Source organism: Doryrhamphus excisus, linkage group LG3, assembly GCF_037039965.1.
Source record: "Doryrhamphus excisus strain RoL-2023G ecotype Guam linkage group LG3, RoL_Dexc_Guam_v1.1, whole genome shotgun sequence".
NCBI classification, from domain to species: domain Eukaryota; kingdom Metazoa; phylum Chordata; class Actinopteri; order Syngnathiformes; family Syngnathidae; genus Doryrhamphus; species Doryrhamphus excisus.
The window spans coordinates 5,441,814-5,466,440 of NC_136359.1; the positions used below are offsets into that span (position 1 = coordinate 5,441,814).

At 40.6% G+C, this 24,627-nt stretch overlaps 1 protein-coding gene across 3 annotated transcripts in view; it reads right to left on the reverse strand.

Moving 5' to 3' along the window:
* Window positions 1-24,627, reverse strand: part of pcsk5b (proprotein convertase subtilisin/kexin type 5b) — a 120,189-nt gene that overhangs the window by 62,164 nt on the left and 33,398 nt on the right. For all 3 annotated transcript variants that reach the window (XM_058069532.2, XM_058069531.2, XM_058069530.2), the window contains exons 4-9: window positions 24,215-24,358; window positions 22,559-22,635; window positions 12,637-12,725; window positions 12,384-12,556; window positions 4,034-4,246; window positions 224-324 (exon numbers count right to left, since the gene is read on the reverse strand). In XM_058069532.2, coding sequence (XP_057925515.2) covers window positions 224-324; window positions 4,034-4,246; window positions 12,384-12,556; window positions 12,637-12,725; window positions 22,559-22,635; window positions 24,215-24,358 — 797 coding nt within the window. The remainder of the gene's footprint in view (window positions 1-223; window positions 325-4,033; window positions 4,247-12,383; window positions 12,557-12,636; window positions 12,726-22,558; window positions 22,636-24,214; window positions 24,359-24,627) is intronic.

Here is a 24,627-nt window from a genome sequence, read left to right on the forward strand (position 1 = left end):
GCCTCATTTTGATCCGCATACTGATTTTTGTCTAGAGCCCTTTATATTCCTGATGCCCTTCCTGACGAATAGCGATGTTGCTTCGTATTGGATACAATAGAAAGCACAGTAGCAGATACAAAAGACAAGGTTATACAAATCAAGAAGTAATATACATTCTTTACAGATGTGGTACATGTCGATCAAGCCACAGGTTTATTGTACAGGATTTTATGGATCTTACTTTGCTTCCAGAGCCAGCGCGACGATGGCGGCGGCCATGGGAGCCGAGGCCGACGTGCCGGTGTGACTGTCGGTGCAGCGGTGCCTCAGGTCTGTGGTGATCTGCACAAAAGAAGAAGAAGAAGAAGGAAGTCAATGACGATCAGCTTGATGAATAGACGGAGAAGCGCCGAGGATCAGGAGGATGGAGACACACCTGAAACTCACATTCCAGTCTCCCGACACATAAAACACACAACGTCTTACAAAGAATTCAAGGAATCGATTCAAGGCGGACAACAAGTCTTAACTTTTACAAATAACATGAATGTTTGCTTTGGTGTCGCGTTTTATGCAGTCACCTCCGGCAGACTCCGCTGCTTATGACATTCCCAATTTCACCAGACGAAAACAAGACAGCTTAACAAGGCAGGATTTTCCAAACCTTTTCCAGCAAGGGCCATATAGTGGAAAAATTATGGAAATTTGCCAAATATTCAAATTTATTGTAAAAATAAGCTTGGTACATTTTCTGATTCCAATATTAAAATAATATTCAGAATATTTTTGTTTTTTCTCCCCCAACCCAATTGTACAAAAATTACAACTTTATTTTGTTTGTTTCTCATAATATTACAACTACCTTATAAAAGTTATTTTTGCTTTAATATTTCAACTATATGCAGCAAATAAAAATTTTTCCTTTTTATTCTTGTAAAATCCAACTTTTTTCTTGTTAGAATGCAACGTTATTCTCTTAAAAATTTTATTTTATTCTTGCAAAGTAAGTCTTTTTTCACCCCATTTCTGCTTTTTTTTTTATTTTACAACTATTTCACCTTTCTTCTCAAAATTCTGACTTAAAAAAAAAAAATTCTGACTTCATTCCCACAATATTTTGATGTCAATAAATGTCAACTTTATTGATTCTCTTGTTTGGTTCTCCGAATATAATGACTTTTTTAAAAAAAGGCAATTTTCTTTAATATTTCAACTAGGGATGTTGGATATGAGCTTTTTTTGGGCAGAAAACTGATAAAGAGAAAAGCCAAGACTAAGAAAATGAACTTGTTTATTGTACGAATGAATGTTTTTGCTTTAGTCATATGGACTTTGAGAGCGTGGCAGTCACCGAGCCAAGAAAAGTTTGGCCAGCTCCTCGTCTGAGCCCTCATCAAAGGACCTTCACTGGGCTGAAAAGTTGGGAGGGATTATCTCAGCACAAACACACACATGCTAAAAATGGACTGCTGAGTGATGGCGGCCGTCCGCTAATATTTGACAGGACAAGAATGTGTTTATGTAGATTAGGCCCCAGCACAAAAAAATGGCTTCCCGCTTTCTAACTCATTTGAAGCAAAGGTGTCCGTCGGTAGCATCGGTCCGGGGAATGTCGCGAGGCGGTGCCAGACAAGCTAGCTAACATTGGTTAACTGGCACTTTTCATCAACTGGGTCAACCTACACTGGAAAGTCCACCTTTTATTTAAAAAAAACAATTTTGTACAATTGTACATCATTTAAAAGCAGGATTCAGAGTTTACTTTACTTTGTCATTGAAGATGTGCGTCAGTACTACATAATAACTAACAGGCTGCACGGTGGATAAAGTGGTTAGTGTGCAGACCTCACAGCTTGGAGACCTGAGTTCAATCCCACCCTTAGACTTTGCATGTTCTCCCCGTGCATGCATGGGTTTTCTCCGGGTACTCCGGTTTCCTCCCACATTCCAAAAACATGCTAGGTTAATTGGCGACTCCAAATTGTCCATAGGTATGAATAATGATGTATAAAATATATTTTTTTTATTAATAAAACTGGACACATATTTATAATGACAATAAATAAAATAATTAAAATAGTATAATAAATAAAACCTTTATAATAATAAAATAATAATACATTTTATTATATATTTATTCATATATTTTATATATGTAACGCTAATTTTTTAAACTTTTTTTCTGATTAAATTATATTTTAGGGCTGCACGGTGGACAAGTGGTTAGCGCGCAGACCTCACACCACGGAGACCCGCGTTCAATTCCACCCTCGGCCATCTCTGTGTGGCGTTTGCATGATCTCCCGTGCATGCGTGGGTTTTCTCCGGGTACTCCGGTTTCCTCCCACATTCCAAAAACATGCTAGGTTAATTGGCGACTCCAAATTGTCCATAGGTATGAATAATGATGCATAAAATATATATTTTTTTGATTAATAAAACTGGACACATATTTATAATGACAATAAATAAAATAATTAAAATAGTATAATAAATAAAACCTTTATAATAATAAAATAATAATACATTTTATTCATATATTTTATATTCTATGCATCTATTTTGCATGTAACGCTAATTTTTTCAACATTTTTTCCGGCGGACAAGTGGTTAGCGCACAGACCTCACAGCTCAGAGACCCGAGTTCAATTCCACTCTCGGCCATCTCTGTGTGGAGTTTGCATGTTCTCCCCGTGCATGCGTGGGTTTTCTCCGGGTACTCCGGTTTCCTCCCACATTCCAAAAACATGCTAGGTTAATTAGCGACTCCAAATTGTCCATAGGTATGAATGTGAGTGTGAATGGTTGTTTGTCTATATGTGCCCTGTGATTGGCTGGCCACCAGTCCAGGGTGTACCCCGCCTCTCGCCCCAAGACAGCTGGGATAGGCTCCAGCACCCCCCGCAACCCTCGTGAGGAAGAAGCGGTAGAGAATGAATGAATAATAACTAACAACTACTACAATTCTACGACTATTATATTTTTAAATATAATTACAATTATTTTGTAAATTAATGTATGTATTATTCTTATCAGTATGTCAACATTTAATTTTAGAAGTTTATTGTAAAAATAATGACATTAAAAAAGATTTATTCCGTAAGGTAAGCCATTCTAAAATGCCAGTGCATTTTATTAAAAAGAATAAATAAATAAAAAATCAGGCTTGAATCAGCACATGATGCTTCCTAGCATGCTTTGCCGGACTGCTTCGGAAATCGTTAATATTACGCGGTTAGTGCTATGTAATTTCATTACAATCTGCAGATGCAATGTGTGTATTTACATATCTGTTACAAGGTAAATAAATGTTAATAGGGTAAGTCAAAATATAATATTTAATTTAGTAATATTATCAGTATATTTAAGTATATTTAATACCGATATTGGAGCTCCAACTTAGGGAAGTCCCTTTTTAAAGTCGAACCTCCTTGAGTGGACCAAAACCAGTTTTTCTGGCACAGTTCGGGTTTGATGGGATCTACCTCTGCATGCGCTTTCAAACACTAGCACGGCCGCTCAGCTGTTGGTGTGAAGCTTATGCGTGTCACGTGTGAAGTCCTTACAATAAACAATAGTACTTTTGTTTTGTTTGTGTCTTTCGACTTTTTCCTGATTACAATAAACCCATGAGCGCTTTTAAAGCTATTACAACATTGGTTCTGTCGCTGCTGTGTTGTGCAATACGCTTGTTTATTCATTCATTCATTTTCTACCGCTTTTCCTCACGAGGGTCACGGGGGGTGCTGGAGCCTATCCCAGCTGTCTTTGGGCGAGAGGCGGGGTACACTCTGGACTGGTGGCCAGCCAATCACAGGGCACATATAGACAAACAACCATTCACACTCACATTCATACCTATGGACAATTTGGAGTCGCCAATTAACCTAGCATGTTTTTGGAATGTGGGAGGAAACCGGAGTACCCGGAGAAAACCCACGCATGCACGGGGAGAACATGCAAACGCCACACAGAGATGGCCGAGGGTGGAATTGAACCCTGGTCTCCTAGCTGTGAGGTCTTGTTAATAAACAGAACTATGTTTTCTTACAATCTTTCGGTCGTAGTTCTCGCCGCTGCTGTAGGTGGTGGTCAGGGTGGAGGAGCACTCCTCCAGGTACCAAGGTTTGCGTCCGCTCTCCGCCGTGCTGGAGATGGAGATGGTGTAGATGGAGTTGGTGTAGCCGTCGCAGGAGCAGTGGTCCCGGCTGCGGCCGCCGTTGCCGGAGGCCCACACAAAAATGGAGCCCCGCCCTTTCCTCCCCTGGGCAGGAAACAAAGACAAGTTTGTGTGTGTTTTTCAAAGTAAATTACGCTCATTAAGACTTTGTTTTGACATTGCTGAGACATCAGAGAAGAAGACAAGGACGGATCAATAGCGATGAAAGGGAAGGAGATCAGAAGAGCTCTCTGCAGGGTTTGGCAGCACATTTGGAAGGAGGCACAAACGATTGAATTTTCCCTTTGAAAAAAAAAAACGGCGTGCGCTACGTTGTATCCCTGATGTGCATTTTTCATCTCCCGGCCGCCGCTGACATCTCGAACTAATAATGACAAGTTTTAACTTTTACAAATAACATGAATGTTTGCTTTGGTGTCGCGTTTTATGCAGTCACCTCCGGCAGACTCCGCTGCTTATGCTATTTCACCAGATGAAAACAAGACAGCTCAACAAGGCAGGATTTTCCAAACCTTTTCCAGCGAGGGCTACATAGTCGGAAAATTATGGAAATTTGCCAAATATTCATTAATTCATTCATTTTCTACCGCTTTTTCCTCACGAGGGTGCTGGAGCCTATCCCAGCTGTCTTCGGGCGAGAGGCAGGGTACACCCTGGACTGGTCGTCAGCTAATCACAGGGCACATATAGACAAACAACCATTCACACTCACATTTGGAGTCGCCAATTAACCTAGCATGTTTTTGGAATGTGGGAGGAAACCGGAGTACCCGGAGAAAACCCACGCATGCACGGGAAGAACATGCAAACTCCACACAGAGATGGCCGAGGGTGGAATTGAACCCTGGTCTCCTAGCTGTGAGGTCTGCGCGCTAACCACTCGCCCGCCGTGCCGCCAATTTGCCAAATATTTCTAATTTATTGTAAAATAAGCTTGGTACATTTTCTGATTCCAATATTAAAATAATATACAGAATATTTTAGTTTTTTCCCCCCAACCTAATTGTACAAAAATTATTATGTTTGTTTCTCATAATATTACAGCTACCTTATAAAAGTTATTTTTTTTTTATATTTCAACTATATACTGCAAAAAAAATTCCTTTTTATTCTTGTAAAATCCAATTTTTTTCTCGTTAGAATGCAACGTTATTCTCTTAAAAATTTGATTTTATTCTTGCAAAGTCAGCCTTTTTCCCCCCATTTCTGCTTTTTTTTTTAAATTTTACAACTATTTCAACTTTCTTCTCAAAAATCTGACTTTATTCCCACAATATTTTGATGTCAATAAATGTCAACTTTATTGATTCTCTTGTTTGTTTCTCCGAATATAATGACTTTTTAAAAATAAAGTCTATTTTCTTTAATATTTCAACTATAGGCTGCAAAATTTATTTTTTCCTTTTTATTCTTGTAAAATCCAACTTTTTTCTTGTTAGAATGCAACGTTATTCTCTTAAAAATTTGATTTTATTCTTGCAAAGTCAGTCCTTTTCTCCCCATTTCTGATTTTTTTAAATTTTACAACTATTTCACCTTTCTTCTCAAAATTCTGACTTAAAAAAAAAAAATTCTGACTTCATTCCCACAATATTTTGATGTCAATAAATGTCAACTTTATTGATTCTCTTGTTTGGTTCTCCGAATATAATGACTTTTTTAAAAAAAAAGTCAATTTTCTTTAATATTTCAACTAGGGATGTTGGATATGAGCTTTTTTTGGGCAGAAAACTGATAAAGAGAAAAGCCAAGACTAAGAAAATGAACTTGTTTATTGTACGAATGTCAGTCCTTTTCTCCCCATTTCTGATTTTTTTTTATTTTACAACTATTTCACCTTTCTTCTCAAAAATCTGACTTTATTCCCACAATATTTTGATGTCAATAAATGTCAACTTTATTGATTCTCTTGTTTGTTTCTCCAAATATAATGACTTTTTAAAAAATAACTTTTTTAAAAATAAAAAATAAAGTCTATTTTCTTTGATATTTCAACTAGGGATGTTGGATATCAGCTTTTTTTGGCCGAAAACTGATAAGCCAATATTGTCCAACTCTCAATTTCCAATTCCCATATCCCTAATTTCAAGCCTGTGGCTTTTTTTCCCCCCCCCATCGGCCCACAACACATTGTAAACATTTAATTTAAGTTAAAAAAACAACAAAAAACAGCAAAAATGGAAAAAAAGAAGAGTAAAGTGTTTATTCATTCATTTTCTACCGCTTTTTCCTCACGGGGGGTGCTGGAGCCTATCCCAGCTGTCTTTGGGCGAGAGGCGGGATACACCCTGGACTGGTGGCCAGCCAATCACAGGGCACATATAGACAAACAACCATTCACACTCACATTCAGTAAAGTGTTTAAAGTTTTTTTTAATTCTAATACTATGAGCTTTGCCTCTGTGGCACGGAGGGGGGTGGCACAGGGGGTGGCCAAGTTTCGCCCGGAATTCCTCTAGGATGTCGAGGGACTGTCTTGTTTGACATGTCTCTTCAACATTGCATGGAAGTCGGCAACAGTACCTCAGGATTGGCAGGTGGTGGTCCCCCTTTTTAAGAAGGGTGACCAGATGATGTGTTCCAACTCTATGGGGGATCACACTCAACCTCCCTGGGAGAGTCTATTCCAGGGTGAGAAGGGCATGACTGTTGGTTGAACCTCTGCTACAAGTGGTTCAATGTGGTTTCAGTCCCGGTCGTGGAAGACTGGACTGGACCAGCTCTACACCGTTTGTCCAACCGGTCTACATGTGATATAAGGAGATATGTCATGTTACACATATCGTTATCGGAAATGATACAATTTAAGGACGGTATGTCTTCAAGACCTCAACCCGCACAGGAGGCTCCACAATGACAATATAGAGTTTTTAACGTTTTGGAGTGAATAATGAATGAACCTTAATAACAATCATTTGCATCTATTTTGCATGAATTATTATGCAAATACAACATTCAGTCTGTGTGGGTTTTATGTTACTTTTATCTGCTCAGACAGTAGCAAACGCTGACAGATGAGAGCAATGGCGAGTGCCCTAGTGAGCAATTAGAAGAAGAAAAGAAGAAAAGACTAAAAGGGAAGTTAAAGTTTTGACAGGAAGTGAAATTTCCACTGAGGCAGCGATAGATGATCTAATATGTACGGTGGAACCTCGGTTAGCAAGGTTTTTTGGTTAAGGTCGGATTTTTTTTTTTTCCCCATGTAAAGAAACTTTAAACTCAGTTTGTTTCTATGGTGACTGATGTTTGATTTTGGGTTTTAGTGACATCCCAAACATCTGAACAGTTGTTTACTTCCATGAATTTTGATGACAAAATAACTACATTTAGAACATAACATGTTTGAACATAACACATGTTTGAACTATTTACAGATGTGTGCGCGTGCAAACTATTTTGAGACAAACAACAACAACGGCGTCACCGACGTCAGTCATATCCTTCGCTACGGCGACAGATCCACAGCCAGGCAAACTCTGTCCCGGTGGAAGCTAAGTATTTTTATCTCTGCCGGATTTGTCACCATTTCCCTCTGTCTGCCCACATTTCCGCAACTTCTGCCTTCATCATATCCAAGCTGTTGCTGCCCAATCCGAGGAAAATAAAAGCGTCGCCCCCTACTGGTACGGAAATACATTACTTGGTATGCATCTCTCCCGTAGAAATCCATGCTCCGCAGCAACCAGGAAGTGAAAAGGCATCTCAGCGTGTAGCACACAGGAGGAAAATTGTAAATAGCTCATATTTGTAAGGAAAAAAAAGGTTATTTTCATCTAAAAAAGGGGTTCCCAAACTTTACCAACTCAGGGCCCACTTGAAAATCTAAAAAATGTCCGCAGCCGACCTTTGTCGGTACATAGACGAAATGCTGCGTTCTCAGAGCACTTAATAATAATAATAAATAAATAATAAAATATTATTATTATACCTTCCTTGATCCCCCGGCTTTCATTTCAATCCTGAAACTTCTTCTTCTAATAATAATAATAATAATAATAATAATAATAAAAATAACAATAATAATAAATTATTATTATTATTAATATAATAAATAATAATAAAAATAACAATAATAATAAATTATTATTATTATTATTATTATTATAAATAATAATAAAAATAACAATAATAATAAATCATTATTATTATTATTATTATTATTATTATTATTAGAAGAAGAAGAAGATGATTCAGGATTGAAATGAAAGCAGGGGATAAAGGAAGGAATAATAATAATAATTTATTATTATTATAATCTTCTAATAATAATAATAAATTATTATTATTATTATTAGATTCAGGATTGAAATGAAAGCAGGGGGATAAAGGAAGGACTAATAATAATAATAAATAAATAAATAATAATAAATTATTATTATTAGTCCTTCCTTTATCCCCCTGCTTTCATTTCAATCCTGAATTTAATAATAATAATAAATTATAATAATAATAATTATGATTATGATTATTATTATTATTAGAAGATTCAGGATTGAAATGAAAGCAGGGGGATAAAGGAAGCCCAAACTTTTAAGACAGAATTTATTCTCATACTTTTCATAACTGCATTCAAGACTGGCATGATGACCAGAGAGCCACGTTTCAATCATAAACTGTATAAGGTTCCTAAAATATTGTGATAACACTAAATAGGTTATTACTTAGGCCTATAAGTATTTTTTAAATTGTGCAATAAATATTTTAATAATAAATGATTTAAAAAATAATATTAGCAAAAATGTATCATATTTTTAAATACCGCTAATGGCCCACCTGCAGTACCAACACGACCCACCAGCGGGCCGTGGCCGATACTTTGGGAATCACTGATCTAAAACGGGCGGCACGGCATCCGAGTGGTTAGCGCGCAGACCTCACAGCTAGGAGACCAGGGTTCAATTCCACCCTCGGCCATCTCTGTGTGGAGTTTGCATGTTCTTCCCGTGCATGCGTGGGTTTTCTCCGGGTACTCCGGTTTCCTCCCACATTCCAAAAACATGCTAGGTTAATTGGTGGCTCCAAATTGTCCATAGGTATGAATGTGAGTGTGAATGGTTGTTTGTCTATATGTGCCCTGTGATTGGCTGGCGACCAGTCCAGGGTGTACCCCGCCTCTCGCCCAAAGACAGCTGGGATAGGCTCCAGCACCCCCGCGACCCTCGTGAGGAAAAAGCGGTAGAAAATGATGAATGAATTGATCTAAAATTACCATTTTTTTTGTGACACTGGGTTTTTTTTTACATTTTGGTATATAGTATATATACATATATACCGTATTTTTGGACTATAAGTCGCTCAGGAGTATAAGTCGCACAAGGCCAGTATTGCATCATTAGGTAGAAATAAACATACATAAGTCGCACTGGAGTATAAGTGGCATTTTTTGCGGGTAATTTATTTTCCAAACTACTTGACCAAAACAGACATTACGTCCTCTTGGAAGGCAAGTTCTAACAATAAAAGAATAGAGAACAGGCTGAATAGGTGCAAGATATGCTAACACATGCTAACATGTTTATGGAACATAAACACTTTTTTCATTTATAAGTCGCTCTGGAGTATAAGTCGCAGGAACAGCCAGCCTATGAAAAAAAAGTGCTACTTATAGTCCAAAAAATACAGTATGTATATAAGTATATATGGCTAAATTTGTACCAAAGTGAAAGTTATCTTATACAGTATGACCAACCACAGCAGAGTGGGCGTGCCTGGAGGTGGGCCGTGGGTGGAATACATTAAAACAGACCGTTTTTACGGGAGTCACGAAATCCAAAGAAATACAGTGGAATAGGTGCAGATTCTGGAAGAACTCGAAAGCTTTCAATACAAATGAGCATAATAGGACCCCTTTAACATTTTGGGCTTTCTGGAATCGATTCATTGATTCACATTCGGTTGGAGTCAAACCACCTGGAGGGAATCAACGACCCTAATCAGGGTTCCGCTGTAGTCAGTTCAGCTAAAAGTCGTTTTCACAAAGAACACTGAAGAGGAAACTCCTGTTTGAGTCACACCGGCAGCTGCAAAGTCCAAAGATTGCGCGCCCTTGTCCACAAACGTCAACGTTGTTGTGTGTACCCAACAGGACAGTTCCCTCTGCAGTGAAGTGTTTCTTTGGATTGTCGCTACGCTACGAGCAAGCCTCGTCAGATCAGCCTCAAACAAACAGGAAACAAACAAACAAAGGTCCCGTCTCCTCGCCTCAGACGTCCTGCGAGGTCCGACCTTTTTGACTCTCGCTCGTCTCCCGGCTAACTCTGTGCAAGTGTGACATGTGACCACAAGTCCAAGTCAACTTTTCTTTCAAAGTAGCACAAAAAGACCGATTCCGAGGCTCTGTTGTGCGTTACGTCACACGGGACTTCACCTCAGCGAGTAATTAAAGCAGGCATGTCCAAAGAAGATTTTTTTGGTTGAATTGACCCACAGCATACAGCCGATTCCTGCACATTCTCACATTTTTGGTCAAAAATAATTTTTTTGTTCCGTCCCAAAAGAGGCCGTTTGATCCCCTACAAGTTAGCTGCACCAATTACTGGTGTTGTTTGGACCCATCCTAATTTTCCCAGAATTCCAATTTTATTATTTGTTTTGTTTGTTAATATAAATATAAATAAAATATATCAATATAAATAATATGAAATATACACTGTATATATATTTTTTTTTCCAAATTTTAACTTCTATATTTATGTTTATTACAGTTTTATTAGTAAAATTACAACCTTCTTTTGGGCAATATATATTATGGCTTTATTCTATGGATGCTCCAATCAGGGTTTTATGCTGCCAATTCCGATACCGATCATTCATTCATTCATTTTCTACCGCTTATCCTCACGAGGGTCACGGGGGTGCTGGAACCTATCCCAGCTGTCTTCAGGCGAGAGGTGGGGATACCGATCATAAAGGACTGAAATTGCCTGATATTCATTCATTCATTCATTTTCTACCGCTTTTTCCTCACGAGGGTCACGGGGGTGCTGGAACCTATCCCAGCTGTCTTCAGGCGAGAGGTGGGGATACCGACCATAAAGGACTGAAATTGCCTGATATTAATTATTATAATTGCCTGGATTAATCATACATTTTTCAATGTGTGCTATGAGTGCTATTGACCGCTTTAAGGAGGAAAAACAAGGACAATTCCCATATCCCTTGATTGCCAAGGGACCAAAAAAATAGGTAATTACTAATAAAATGTATACATTTACTACCAAAAATGTATTTAAACTTGTTTTTTCCAATGCGAACACTCGCTGCCAAAGACGTATTTAATGTTTTTTTGGTGTGTCATGTGCTGGCAGCGAGGTACCACACGGCAAGACATGAGTGTTACTGTTTTAAAAAGAAAGTGGGAGGAAGGCGCCACCTAAAACGTTAGAGCCTACATTACACGAAAGGATCGCTGCAGTCTGCAATAAGATGAGCCACGGGTTCGGGCATTTATCTGCATATGCTGATCACATGATTTTTCACCTGCTCTACAATTGGCCGGCGACCAGTCCAGGGTGTACCCCGCCTCTCACCAGAAGTCAGCTGGGATAGGCTCCAGCATACCCTAATGAGGATAAGCGGCATTGAAAATGGATGAATGGATGATTTTTAACAGAATTGGTACATTCGAGCATCCTTATTTCATTCTCATATTTTAACTTTCTTTTAGTAAAATTACTGGTGCTTTTTAAAATTTTTGTTGTGCTTTTGAACATTTTCTTGATTAATTGTTCGTTCATTTTCTACCGCTTCTTCCTCACGAGGGTCGCGGGGGTGCTGGAGCCTATCCCAGCTGTCTTCGGGCGTGAGGCGGGGTACACCCTGGACTGGCGGCCAGCCAATCACAGGGCACATATAGACAAACAACCATTCACACTCACATTTAAACCTATGGACAATTTGGAATTGTTTTTGGAATGTGGGAGGAAACCGGAGTACCCGGAGAAAACCCACGCATGCACGGGGAGAACATGCAAACTCCACACAGAGATGGCTGAGGGTGGAATTGAACCTTGGTCTCCTAGCTGTGAGGTCTGTGTGCTAACCACTAGACCGCCGTGCCGCCTCTTGATGAATTTGATTTTTAGAATGTGCCACGGCCTTTGGACACCCCCGCCCAATGGGAAATGTTGTTTCCAAATTCTGCTTGTGGCTCCACTATACACATGTGCTGTTCAATTTCCACGTTGTTTTTGTCTTTCAATGTTGAGCTGCATTGTCTCACCATACGGATGCCATTCTCAAACGCCTGTCTGGCCAGAGACGCCGGTCCATCCACCGTCTTGCCGTCGTCATCCGGCCCCCAGCTGGCGCTGTAGATGTCGATGTGCTGCGGCTGCAGGCTGAGAGATTTGGCTTCAACCATGTCCGTGACGTCCCCGTCCAGCATGCGCACACCTGACACACAAAAGAGCTCGAATGTAATCACGCCAACATCCATCTGCTGAATAAACATCATGCACAAAAAACACGAATACCTCCGATTCTGGCGTTGTAGGCAATTCCCACAATGCAGTGGGAGTTGTTTGCAGACGCAGCAACTTCTCCTGCACACCGTGTCCCGTGTCTGAACAGGGAGGGGGGGGGAGGCAAACGCACAAGTTATACACAAATCTACACACACACTACACAACACAGTATGTCACAGGAGGTCAACGCTGGCGGACACAAGAAGGACCTCTACCAGATAAACATGTAAACATCAACACATGCATTAAGACCTGTTTTTGTATCTCTCACACACACACACACACACACACAACAGGGTAACATTCCACCAGTAAAAGCAGTGACAATGGGCTCGGGTCAGCGACCTCAAGTGTATTTGTGTCCTCCTCCTCAAAAACATCACTTCCTAGATCGGCACAAATGCACACTCCTACACACGCACACACACACACAAAGTCACACTTCCTGCAGAGAACATCTGCATCTCCTGCTCTCACCCCTGCTATGGCGACGCACAATCTTCCTAACAAAAATCTCCCTTCTGGGGGGCGGGGGGGGGACCAGGGTGTTTAAAAGCGCAAGATAATACTGAGCAAATCTGTTTGATTACTCTTGAAAGTACGACTGAAGACACTTGAAAGAACTGCTGGGGGGGGGGCATATTTTGTCTTGTATACGACGCACTTGCTTTCAACTTTGACTTCAGCAAATAGTCAGAAAAATGACAAATTCAGTCAGAAGCACGCTACTGTTTTTTTCTTTTGCACAACAAAGAAGACTGAAGAGGAAACTCCTGTTTGAGTCACTCAAAGATCCTCACTATGACAGAAGCAGTCCTCTTCTTTAAGGATGTGCTGCAAAAAAGCTGGTCAAAGATCTACAATATGACAGAACCACTCCGCTGTTTTAATAATGAATTGCAGAAAAGCTGGTCAAAGATCCTCTACGATGTACAGTCCATGACAGGAGCGTTCTGCTGGTTTTAAAGACCGACGGTAAAGAAGGAAAACCCTTCTCTACTCACTGGAATAGGAACATTTACTCCTTACTGTTTAGAAGGAGCAAAAAATGTTAGCCAAAGATCCTTAATATGAAAGAAGCACTCTGTTATTTTAAGGGCCTACTGCAAAAGCACTCATCAAAGATTCACCAAATAGCAGGAACACTTAGCTCTTTTGCAGGACTTGTTGTGAAAATGCTAGACAAAGATCCTCTATACGACAGGAACACAAGACTTACACCTCCTGCCAAAAATAATGCTAGTCAAAGATCCTCTATATGACAGAAACACAAGACCTACTCCCCCCAAAAAATAATGCTAGTCAAAGATCCTCTATATGATGGGAACACTTGACCTCCGCCTCCCCCCAAAAATAATGCTAGTCAAAGATCCTCTATATCAGTGATTTTCAACCACTGTGCCGCGGCACACTAGTGTACCTCGAGAAACCGTCAGGTGTGCCGTGAGGAATTATCCAATATCACTTTTTATAATTCATTTGTAATTAATTTTTTATTAATTAATTTATTAATCATCATTTGCAAATATTATGTCAATAGTATACATGGACCCAAATATTCCAATTGCATTTGGTTTATTTGCTCAAACGGAAAGAATTGAACAGGGATGGAATATTCCTTTCCCCAATCCGATTCAGGTATCTTGTACCCGCTCAAACGGAAAGTTGAAAGGGTGCGTTCTTCTTCGTGGTGTTTTTCTTCTTCTGTTGTTTATTGGCGGTTGCCAAGCAGCTTTCGTGTGCATTAGCGCCATCTGTGAAACAGAATCTAAACCCTTCTATACTTTATTCACAAGTCCAGTTTTATTAAAAAAGAAAATATATATCTATATAAAACATGTCCCGAGTTTAATTATAAAATATTAGCAAGATTGAATTTGATCTTTTCCTGTTTAAATTTATCCCGGGTGCGTTCTTTCAGCGCATGCTCAGATATGACGTAACACGCAGATCCAGACGTTCTTCACTTTTAAAAATGGAGGCCAGCAATCGGCATTGGACTAAGCAAAGTTTGTTTTTGATTCAAACTAAATTTCAAGACTGGACAGACGAAAAACTGGCAATACGGAGTTATTCCAACAAGTGAAAGAAAAACTCGGGGAAGCCGGTATCACGTGATGTTGATGTTTACGTTTTACTGCGCATGCCCTATTGACTATTCTGTTGGATTTTCACGGTGCATGTAGACAAGAGATTGGAATATTCCTTTCTATGGATACCATTGTTTCCCGAAAGGTCATTCGGAAAGAGAAAAAGTGGTCATGTAAAAACGTGGCTACTGTGGAGTGTCTGTGGTGTAAAGACTGGCAGAGCAATGTAATATTGGTCCGTGTGGCAACACCTACCTTGTTCCTCCGATAGACTTATTGATGCACGTGTGAGGTCGTGGTGACATTTTGTAACATTTTTGGTTAGTGGTGTGCCACAAGATTTGTATGTAAAAAACGTGTAAAAAAAATGTAAAAAACGTGTCGTGGCTCAAAAAAGGTTGAAAGTCACTGCTCTATATGACAGGAACACAAGACCTACCCCCCCCCCCCAAAAAAAATAATGTTAGTCAAAGATCCTCTATATGACAGGAACACAAGACCTACCCCCCCCCCACCCCCCCAAAAAAATAATGCTAGTCAAAGATCCTTTATATGACAGGAACACAAGACCTACCCCCCCCCCCCCAAAAAAAATAATGTTAGTCAAAGATCCTCTATATGACAGGAACACAAGACCTACCCCCCCCACCCCCCCAAAAAAATAATGCTAGTCAAAGATCCTCTGTATAACAGGAACACAAGACTTACACCTCCCGCCAAAAATAATGCTAGTCAAAGATCCTCTATATCAGTGTTTTTCAACCTTTTTGAGCCACGGCACGTTTGTTACGTTGGGAAGATTTTGCGGCACACCAATAACCAACATTATTTGCTTCTTTCAACTTTTTTCCTAGTTACGGACTCGCCACAGCAGATTCTTTTGATCCGTATACTAATTTAACCAACAATGTTAACACTACCTCTCACGTGCATTGGAGGAACGATCAGCAATCAGCTACGAGTTGCCACACGGACGAATATTACATTGCTCTGCCGGTCTTTACACCAATGACACGCGACAATGACAAAATATTTGCAGAAAATTATTAATACATGTTAATTAAAAAAGTAATATTGAATAATTCCTCACGGCACACCTGACGATTTCTCACGGCACACTTGTGTGCCGCGGCACAGTTGTTGAAAATCACTGCTCTATATGACAGGAACACAAGACCTACCTCTCCCACCAAAAATAATGCTAGTCAAAGATCCTCTATATGACAGGAACACAAGACCTACCTCTCCCCCCAAAAATAATGCTAGTCAAAGATCCTCTATATGACAGGAACACAAGACCTACCCCTCCCTCCAAAAATAATGCTAGTCAAAGATCCTCTATATGACAGGAACACTAGACTTACACCTCCCGCCAAAAATAATGCTAGTCAAAGATCCTCTATATGACAGGAACACAAGACCTACCCCTCCCTCCAAAAATAATGCTAGTCAAAGATCCTCTATATGACAGGAACACTAGACTTACACCTCCCGCCAAAAATAATGCTAGTCAAAGATCCTCTATATGACAGGAACACAAGACCTACCTCTCCCCCCAAAAATAATGCTAGTCAAAGATCCTCTATATGACAGGAACACAAGACCTACCTCTCCCCCCAAAAATAATGCTAGTCAAAGATCCTCTATATGACAGGAACACAAGACCTACCCCTCCCTCCAAAAATAATGCTAGTCAAAGATCCTCTGTATGACAAGAACACAAGACCTACCTCTCTCCACCCTAAAAATAATGCTACTCAAAGATCCTCTATATGACAGGAACACAAGACCTACCCCCCCCCCCCCCCCGAAAAAAAATAATGCTAGTCAAAGGTCCTCTATATGACAGGAACACATGACTTACACCTCCCGCCAAAAATAATGCTAGTCAAAGATCCTCTATATAAGAGAACACAAGGCCAACTCCTCCCCCCAAAAATAATGCTAGTCAAAGATCCTCTTTATGACAGGAACACAAGACCTAGTCCTCCCCCCAAAAATAATGCTAGTCAAAGATCCTCTGTATGACAGGAACACAAGACCAACCCCCTCCTCCCAAAATAATGCTAGTCAAAGATCCTGTATATGACAGGAACGCTCTGCTGTTTAAAGGACATTCTGCAAGAGACATTAGTCAAAGATCTTTGAATGTCAGAAGTGCATTGCTGTTTTCCAGGACCTCTTGTAAAAATGCTAGCCAAAGATCATCTATATGACAGGAGCTCATTGTCGTTAGTAAGGACCTACTGCTAAATAAAATTGATAATCGCAAATCCTCTATATGACAGAATGCTTTTCTGTTTAACAGGATCCGGTGTAAAAATGCTAGTCAGAGATCCTCTATATGGCAGGAAAGCTACGTTACCTCTCATTAATTTTGAAGCTAATTTTGAAGCTTTAAAATGTGTGATATACAGCATATCATGTTCCAGGCTGCGGCAGTGGTGTACAGTACGTGTGTGGCCTCGGTATTCAAGGTGCCACACATGTCGCCATTTGGGCATCTGGAAAAAATAATGCTAGTCAAAGATCCTCTATATGATAGGAACACAAGACCTACTCCTCCCCCCAAAATAATGCTAGTCAAAGATCCTCTATATGACAGGAACACAAGACCTACACCTCCTCCCAAAATAATGTTAGTCAAAGATCCTCTATATGACAGGAACACAAGACCTATCCCTCCCTCCAAATATAATGTTAGTCAAAGATCCTCTATATGGCAGGAACACAAGACCTACCCCCCCAAAAAAATAATGCTAGTCAAAGATCCTTTATATGACAGGAACGCAAGACCAACCCCCTCCCCCCAAAAATAATGCTAGTCAAAGATCCTCTATATGACAGGAACACAAGACCAACCCCCTCCCCCAAAAAATAATGCTAGTCAAAGATCCTTTATATGACAGGAACACAAGACCAACCCCCTCCCCCCAAAAATAATGCTAGTCAAAGATCCTCTATATGGCAGGAACACAAGACCTACCCCCCCAAAAAAAATAATGCTAGTCAAAGATCCTTTATATGACAGGAACGCAAGACCAACCCCCTCCCACCAAAAGTAATGCTAGTCAAAGATCTTCTATATGACAGGAACACAAGACCAACCCCCTCCCCCAAAAAATAATGCTAGTCAAAGATCCTTTATATGACAGGAACACAAGACCTACACCTCCTCCCAAAAAATAATGCTAGTCAAAGATCCTTTATATGACAGGAACACAAGACCAACCCCCTCCCCCCAAAAATAATGCTAGTCAAAGATCCTCTATATGGCAGGAACACAAGACCTACCCCCCCAAAAAAAATAATGCTAGTCAAAGATCCTTTATATGACAGGAACGCAAGACCAACCCCCTCCCACCAAAAGTAATGCTAGTCAAAGATCTTCTATATGACAGGAACACAAGACCAACCCCCTCCCCCAAAAAATAATGCTAGTCAAAGATCCTCTATATGACAGGAACACAAGACCAACCCCCTCCCCCAAAAAATAATGCTAGTCAAAGATCCTTTATATGACAGGAACACAAGACCAACCCCCTCCCCCCAAAAATAATGCTAGTCAAAGATCCTCTATATGGCAGGAACACAAGACCTACCCCCCCAAAAAAAATAATGCTAGTCAAAGATCCTTTATATGACAGGAACGCAAGACCAACCCCCTCCCACCAAAAGTAATGCTAGTCAAAGATCTTCTATATGACAGGAACACAAGACCAACCCCCTCCCCCAAAAAATAATGCTAGTCAAAGATCCTCTATATGACAGGAACACAAGACCTACACCTCCTCCCAAAATAATGTTAGTCAAAGATCCTCTATATGACAGGAACACAAGACCTATCCCTCCCTCCAAATATAATGTTAGTCAAAGATCCTCTATATGGCAGGAACACAAGACCTACCCCCCCAAAAAAATAATGCTAGTCAAAGATCCTTTATATGACAGGAACGCAAGACCAACCCCCTCCCCCCAAAAATAATGCTAGTCAAAGATCCTCTATATGACAGGAACACAAGACCAACCCCCTCCCCCAAAAAATAATGCTAGTCAAAGATCCTTTATATGACAGGAACACAAGACCAACCCCCTCCCCCCAAAAATAATGCTAGTCAAAGATCCTCTATATGGCAGGAACACAAGACCTACCCCCCCAAAAAAAATAATGCTAGTCAAAGATCCTTTATATGACAGGAACGCAAGACCAACCCCCTCCCACCAAAAGTAATGCTAGTCAAAGATCTTCTATATGACAGGAACACAAGACCAACCCCCTCCCCCAAAAAATAATGCTAGTCAAAGATCCTTTATATGACAGGAACACAAGACCAACCCCCTCCCCCCAAAAATAATGCTAGTCAAAGATCCTCTATATGGCAGGAACACAAGACCTACCCCCCCAAAAAAAATAATGCTAGTCAAAGATCCTTTATATGACAGGAACGCAAGACCAACCCCCTCCCCCCAAAAATAATGCTAGTCAAAGATCCTCTATATGACAGGAACGCAAGACCAACCCCCTCCCCCCAAAAATAATGCTAGTCAAAGATCCTCTATATGACAGGAACACAAGACCAACCCCCTCCCCCAAAAAATAATGCTAGTCAAAGATCCTCTATATGACAGGAACACAAGACCAACCCCCTCCCCCCAAAAATAATGCTAGTCAAAGATCCTCTATATGACAGGAACACAAGACCAACCCCCTCCCCCAAAAAAAAATGCCAGTCAAAGATCCTCTATATGACAGGAACACAAGACCTACACCTCCTCCCAAAATAATGCTAGTCAAAGATCCTCTATATGACAGGAACGCTCTGCTGTTTAAAGGACATTCTGCAAAAGACATTAGTCAAAGATCTTTGAATGTCAGAAGTGCATTGCTGTTTTCCAGGACCTCTTGTAAAAATGCTAGTCAAATATCCTCTATATGACAGGAACACAAGACCTACCCCTCCCCCCAAAAATAATGCTAGTCAAAGATCCTCCATATGACAGGAACACAAGACCTACACCTCCTCCCAAAATAATGCTAGTCAAAGATCCTCTATATGACAGGAACACAAGACCTACACCTCCTCCCAAAATAATGCTAGTCAAAGATCCTCTATATGACAGGAACACAAGACCTACACCTCCTCCCAAAAATAATGCTAGTCAAAGATCCTCTATGACAGGAACACAAGACCTACCCCTCCCCCCAAAAATAATGCTAGTCAAAGATCCTCTATATGACAGGAACAGAAGACCTACACCTTCTCCCAAAAATAATGCTAGTCAAAAATCCTCTATGACAGAAACAGAAGACACCCCCCCCCCCCCAAAAAAAAATAATGCTAGTCAAAGATCCTCTATATGACAGGAACGCTCTGCTGTTTAAAGGACATTCTGCAAGAGACATTAGTCAAAGATCTTTGAATGTCAGGAGTGCATTGCTGTTTTCCAGGACCTCTTGTAAAAATGCTAGTCAAAGATCATCTATATGACAGGAGCACATTGTCGTTAGTAAGGACCTACTGCTAAATAAAAATGATAATCGCAAATCCTCTATATGACAGAATGCTTTTCTGCTTTTACAGGATCCGGTGTAAAAATGCTAGTCAAAGATCCTATATGGCAGGAAAGCTGCGTTTTGAAGCTAATTTTGAAGCTTTAAAATGTGTGATATACAGCATATCCTGTTCCAGGCTGCGGCAGCGGTGTACAGCACGTGTGTGGCCTCGGTATTCCAAGGTGCCACACATGTCGCCATTCGGGCATCTGGAGTGGAAGAGTTGGTGCTCGAAGCCAGCAGATGTCGCTTCGTTTACAAAAAGGCAGTCACGCATCCTCTCCACTGTGTCATCGTCCCATGTCCACAAAGTTAACACAAAGCATATTTTGAGTAAAGTAAAAAAAAAAAAAAAAGTTTAACATTGCAAATCATGAGTGTTCCCCTTTAACGGTGCTTAATGGGCCAACTGGGCACCCCCCCTACCCCGTACACCCCCACCTCAAATGCTTCAACAGTCTTCCCTCAGTTCATTTCACTTTACTAATCCATAAAATCTCCAGCCTGGCTGTCATTCCACTCTTTGTACTTGCCTGGATTTTCCATTTTCTACACATCTGTGTCTGGCTTACTCGGTGATTACGCCAGAAGAGAATCTTGTGCCGTAGATTACAGTCAGCGGAACAACAGGCTCACACGCGGCACTCAAATCCAACACCTCGCGCTAGATTTTATTCCATTTATGCCTTTTTCTGATGTTTTTATTCCTTTCTAGCTCCCAGGGGGAATGAGAGCGTATTGTTCTGTTTAAACTCATGTCATCATAAAATAATCATAAAAAAAAGTTAAAACACTTGCTGTAACACTACCAAGTACATTTCTGTCGATGCACATAAAATACGGAAGACATCCATGAAATCGGCGAATGAAGCGACATCTGTCAGCCTCGTGTGTCATCTTAAAGTCTTACGGTGACGACGTAAGACATTGCGGGACATCGCCAAACACACGTTTGATTTCTGAAATAGTGGCATTCGCCTATGCTTATTTATAAACGAGGAATGATCATCTTAGTCTTTTGGTGGAACAGGGCAGAGATAGTAATCTGCCACTGAAACTGCTCTTGAATGATGTCGACCATTTTTACCGTATTTTACTAAAAGAAAGATTAACGACAGAACGCAATGATCTGTATCCCTATAGCAGGGGTCTCAAACTCAATTTACCTGGGGGCCACCGGAGGTAGGTTCTGGGTGAAGCCGGGCCGCATCAGGTTTTCAAAAAAAAAAAAACCCAAAACGCATTTATTAAAAACTGGAAAAAAATCAATTAAAAAAACTATATTCAATGCTTTTGCTTCTGCTATACCCTACACTTTTTCAGTACTTTGGTTCCGGTTTTCCACACCAAAATATCTGATAAAACAAAAAAAGATTAAAAAATAAATAAATAAACAAATTAGGAATAAAGACAATAAATCAATCAATCAGTAATAAATAAGTAAAATAATAATAAAACAGCAAATAAGAAAAACGTAAGAAACCACATACAGTTGGTAGAGAAATTATTTTTTTCAGATTCAAATGTACAGTATTAACAGTTATTTAACCTTTAACATGAACATTAATGAAACTTAATAATTTTACCCAATTAGCAAGTTAGCATCATACTCAGTTCCATCTGGGAGCAGCGTCGTAACTTTAACAACATGTTTGATGAGATGCTTTATCTTGACGTGTATTTTATGTTTTATTCCAAATCATTTCCTGCATTTATTTGTACCCAGCGTCATAAGCCTTTAGCTTCATTGCTAATCCAAAGCAAAACAGGGCGAGGTAACAGTAAATCATGTTAATTGTGTTCGGTGTGCACACGGCTTTAAGCTGTCATTTCAACATTAAACTTTGGTATCGAGGTGGGGGCCTCAAACTAGCGTCTCACGGGCCGCATTTGGCCCGCGGGCCGCAAGTTTGAGACCCCTGCCCTATAGTGTCCTTACTAATAACGCATCGTCTGAATCACACTTTATGAGAAATACATAGTTGCGTTCAAAGGCATCACGCTACATTTGCCGCCATCTGCTATCATAACTTGGCTTGCCAGAACGTCACACTAAGAGTTTGAACGTGCTAGCAATGAAATACATGAGTTTGTGCCGTTTTTGACAGCCCCGATTATTTTTAAAATGCATTTGTACAAAATGGGTCGCCGCCCACTGTGCCACCCATGCTCTAATAGAAGCCTGGTATTCTCTGCAGTTGAGTAAATAAACAGCCCAGGACATGCGGTCAACATGTAACGTAGGAAAGAGCAGACGTACTGATTGGAAAGTTCTGTACACACTTACTTGTTCTCGTTGGTTGCGTCATATCGCGGCATGGGATCGTTGTCATTGCCGTTGACGTCAAAGCTGGCTTGGTGGTCCTGGAGGAGGCACAGTGGTTAGAAGAAAGGAAAAAAATCCAAAACATCAGAGTAGATGAGAAAAAGCTGCAAGTAAAAAAAAAAAAAAAAAAAAAAAAAAAAAAAGTGGATCCTGGAATTATCAGCATGTGTGTGCTCCCGGCACGTGTACGAGAAAAGAAGAGAAGCCGCTTGAACCCGATCAAAGTGCTCACATCAGCATGAAACCTAATGCAAACGGCACTGACGAAAGCTCGCCCTTCAGGGTACACAAATTCAGGCGCTAAAAGGTGCCGGCGCTGTCAAAAGAGGAGTGAGGGGGGGTTGTGAATTGCTTTATCGGCGTGCTTGATTGATGGCCTCGCCGGCAGCCTCAGGCCGTGAAGTTCCAACCGGGCCTCTGTGGGAGGCTGGCATACCTAAACATGCACGTACAGCGTAACCGCAGACAAATGAGGACGTACGCGCGCCATACCTGCGCGCTCGCAGCTAGGAGGAATGTGATGTCGTTTATGAGCGAGTAATCCAAGCTTAGACGTTATCCGCTGGAGTCCCCTCGTGTCACTGCTCACCTTTCATTTTATCTTCTTGAGGGACAGTACAATAGAAAAACTTTAGAGTAGTCAGTGTGCGGCTTGCATAGCAGTATAGATTTAAGAGTCAACACATTATTGTGTAATAATTGGCAAAACAAGTGAGTACCAAGAAGATAGTTGTGTCTTGCCTACAGTTAAGCATGATGCGGGGTTGCACGAGTGCTGCCAGGCACTAGGGAGCTGTGGTTCTTCGTTGAGGGGAAACATTCGGTGTTCTATTCCGCTATCGTGGTTCACTTTTTGCAGATTTGCTCTTTCAATTTTTGTGCTTTTTATAACAATTTTACAGTGCAAAAACAAGCCGGGCCTGGCCCTTTAAGACGAATTGCACTGTGGGAAGTGTAGCAGTCTTCCTGTTAGCTACTATTGTTTGCTGTATTAGCAGCCAGCTGTTGCTCGCCGCTAATACAGTAAACAATAGCCAACCGTGCCGCGATCAACGCTGCACGACTGCAAGCCCACCCTCTGAGGGGGGGATTGTTACATAATTGCAGATGCGACACGCTTCAACAAGGACACAAAAACGCCACACACGGCCAAACGGCTGTCAGTGAGTCAATCATTTCTTGTGTCTAATCAATTAGGTTGTTCATTAAAATTCAAAGAAAATGTAAACAAAACATAAAATGTAAACAAAAGAGAAAAGTGAGGACATGTTAATGCTTAATAATAATATAAAATAATAATAATAATAATGCCAGTAGGAAGGCATAAGCTACGCAGCCGGTGTTTGGACCTTCGGACCGAAGCAAAGAAAACCACACAGCTGGAACATGGGAGTATGGCGAGGGGGGGATTGTTACATAATTGCAGATGCGACCCGCTTCAACAAGGACACAAAAGCGCCACAGCCGTTTGGCTGTCAATGAGTCAATCACAGTGAGGACATGTTAATAATATAAAATAATAATAATAATGCCGGTAAATTGTCATCTATAACCCCCCTCCCCACACACACACACACACACGCGAGGCCGAGCACACACGCATACATACACACTCACGTAGTTCTGAGCAAGGTCAGGGTGGTTGCGCTCAATGCCGTCATCCAGTATGGTCACCACCACGTCTTTGCCCGTGTAGCCTCTCTTCCACGCCCCCATGATGTTCATGTCCGACTGGCAGTTGTGGGCGTCGTCTTTGCAGTGCTGCGGAGACAGTGAGACGAGGCGACGGTCGTCAAGGAGATCCAGAAGACGGACAAAAAGGAGGAAGAAACACTCTTACAAGTGGAAAAATAGGTTTTACACTCCTGGTTGTAGCATTATGAATCATACAAAAACAACTGTTTAGCGACAAACATAATTAATGCGCATGCATATGTTCACGTGGAATATGATGTTCGAAAAACGTTATTGCCCTCGAAGTGTGGTTTCAACAGTTTGATTTTAAACAAAGCAATAGTTTGACGACTTTT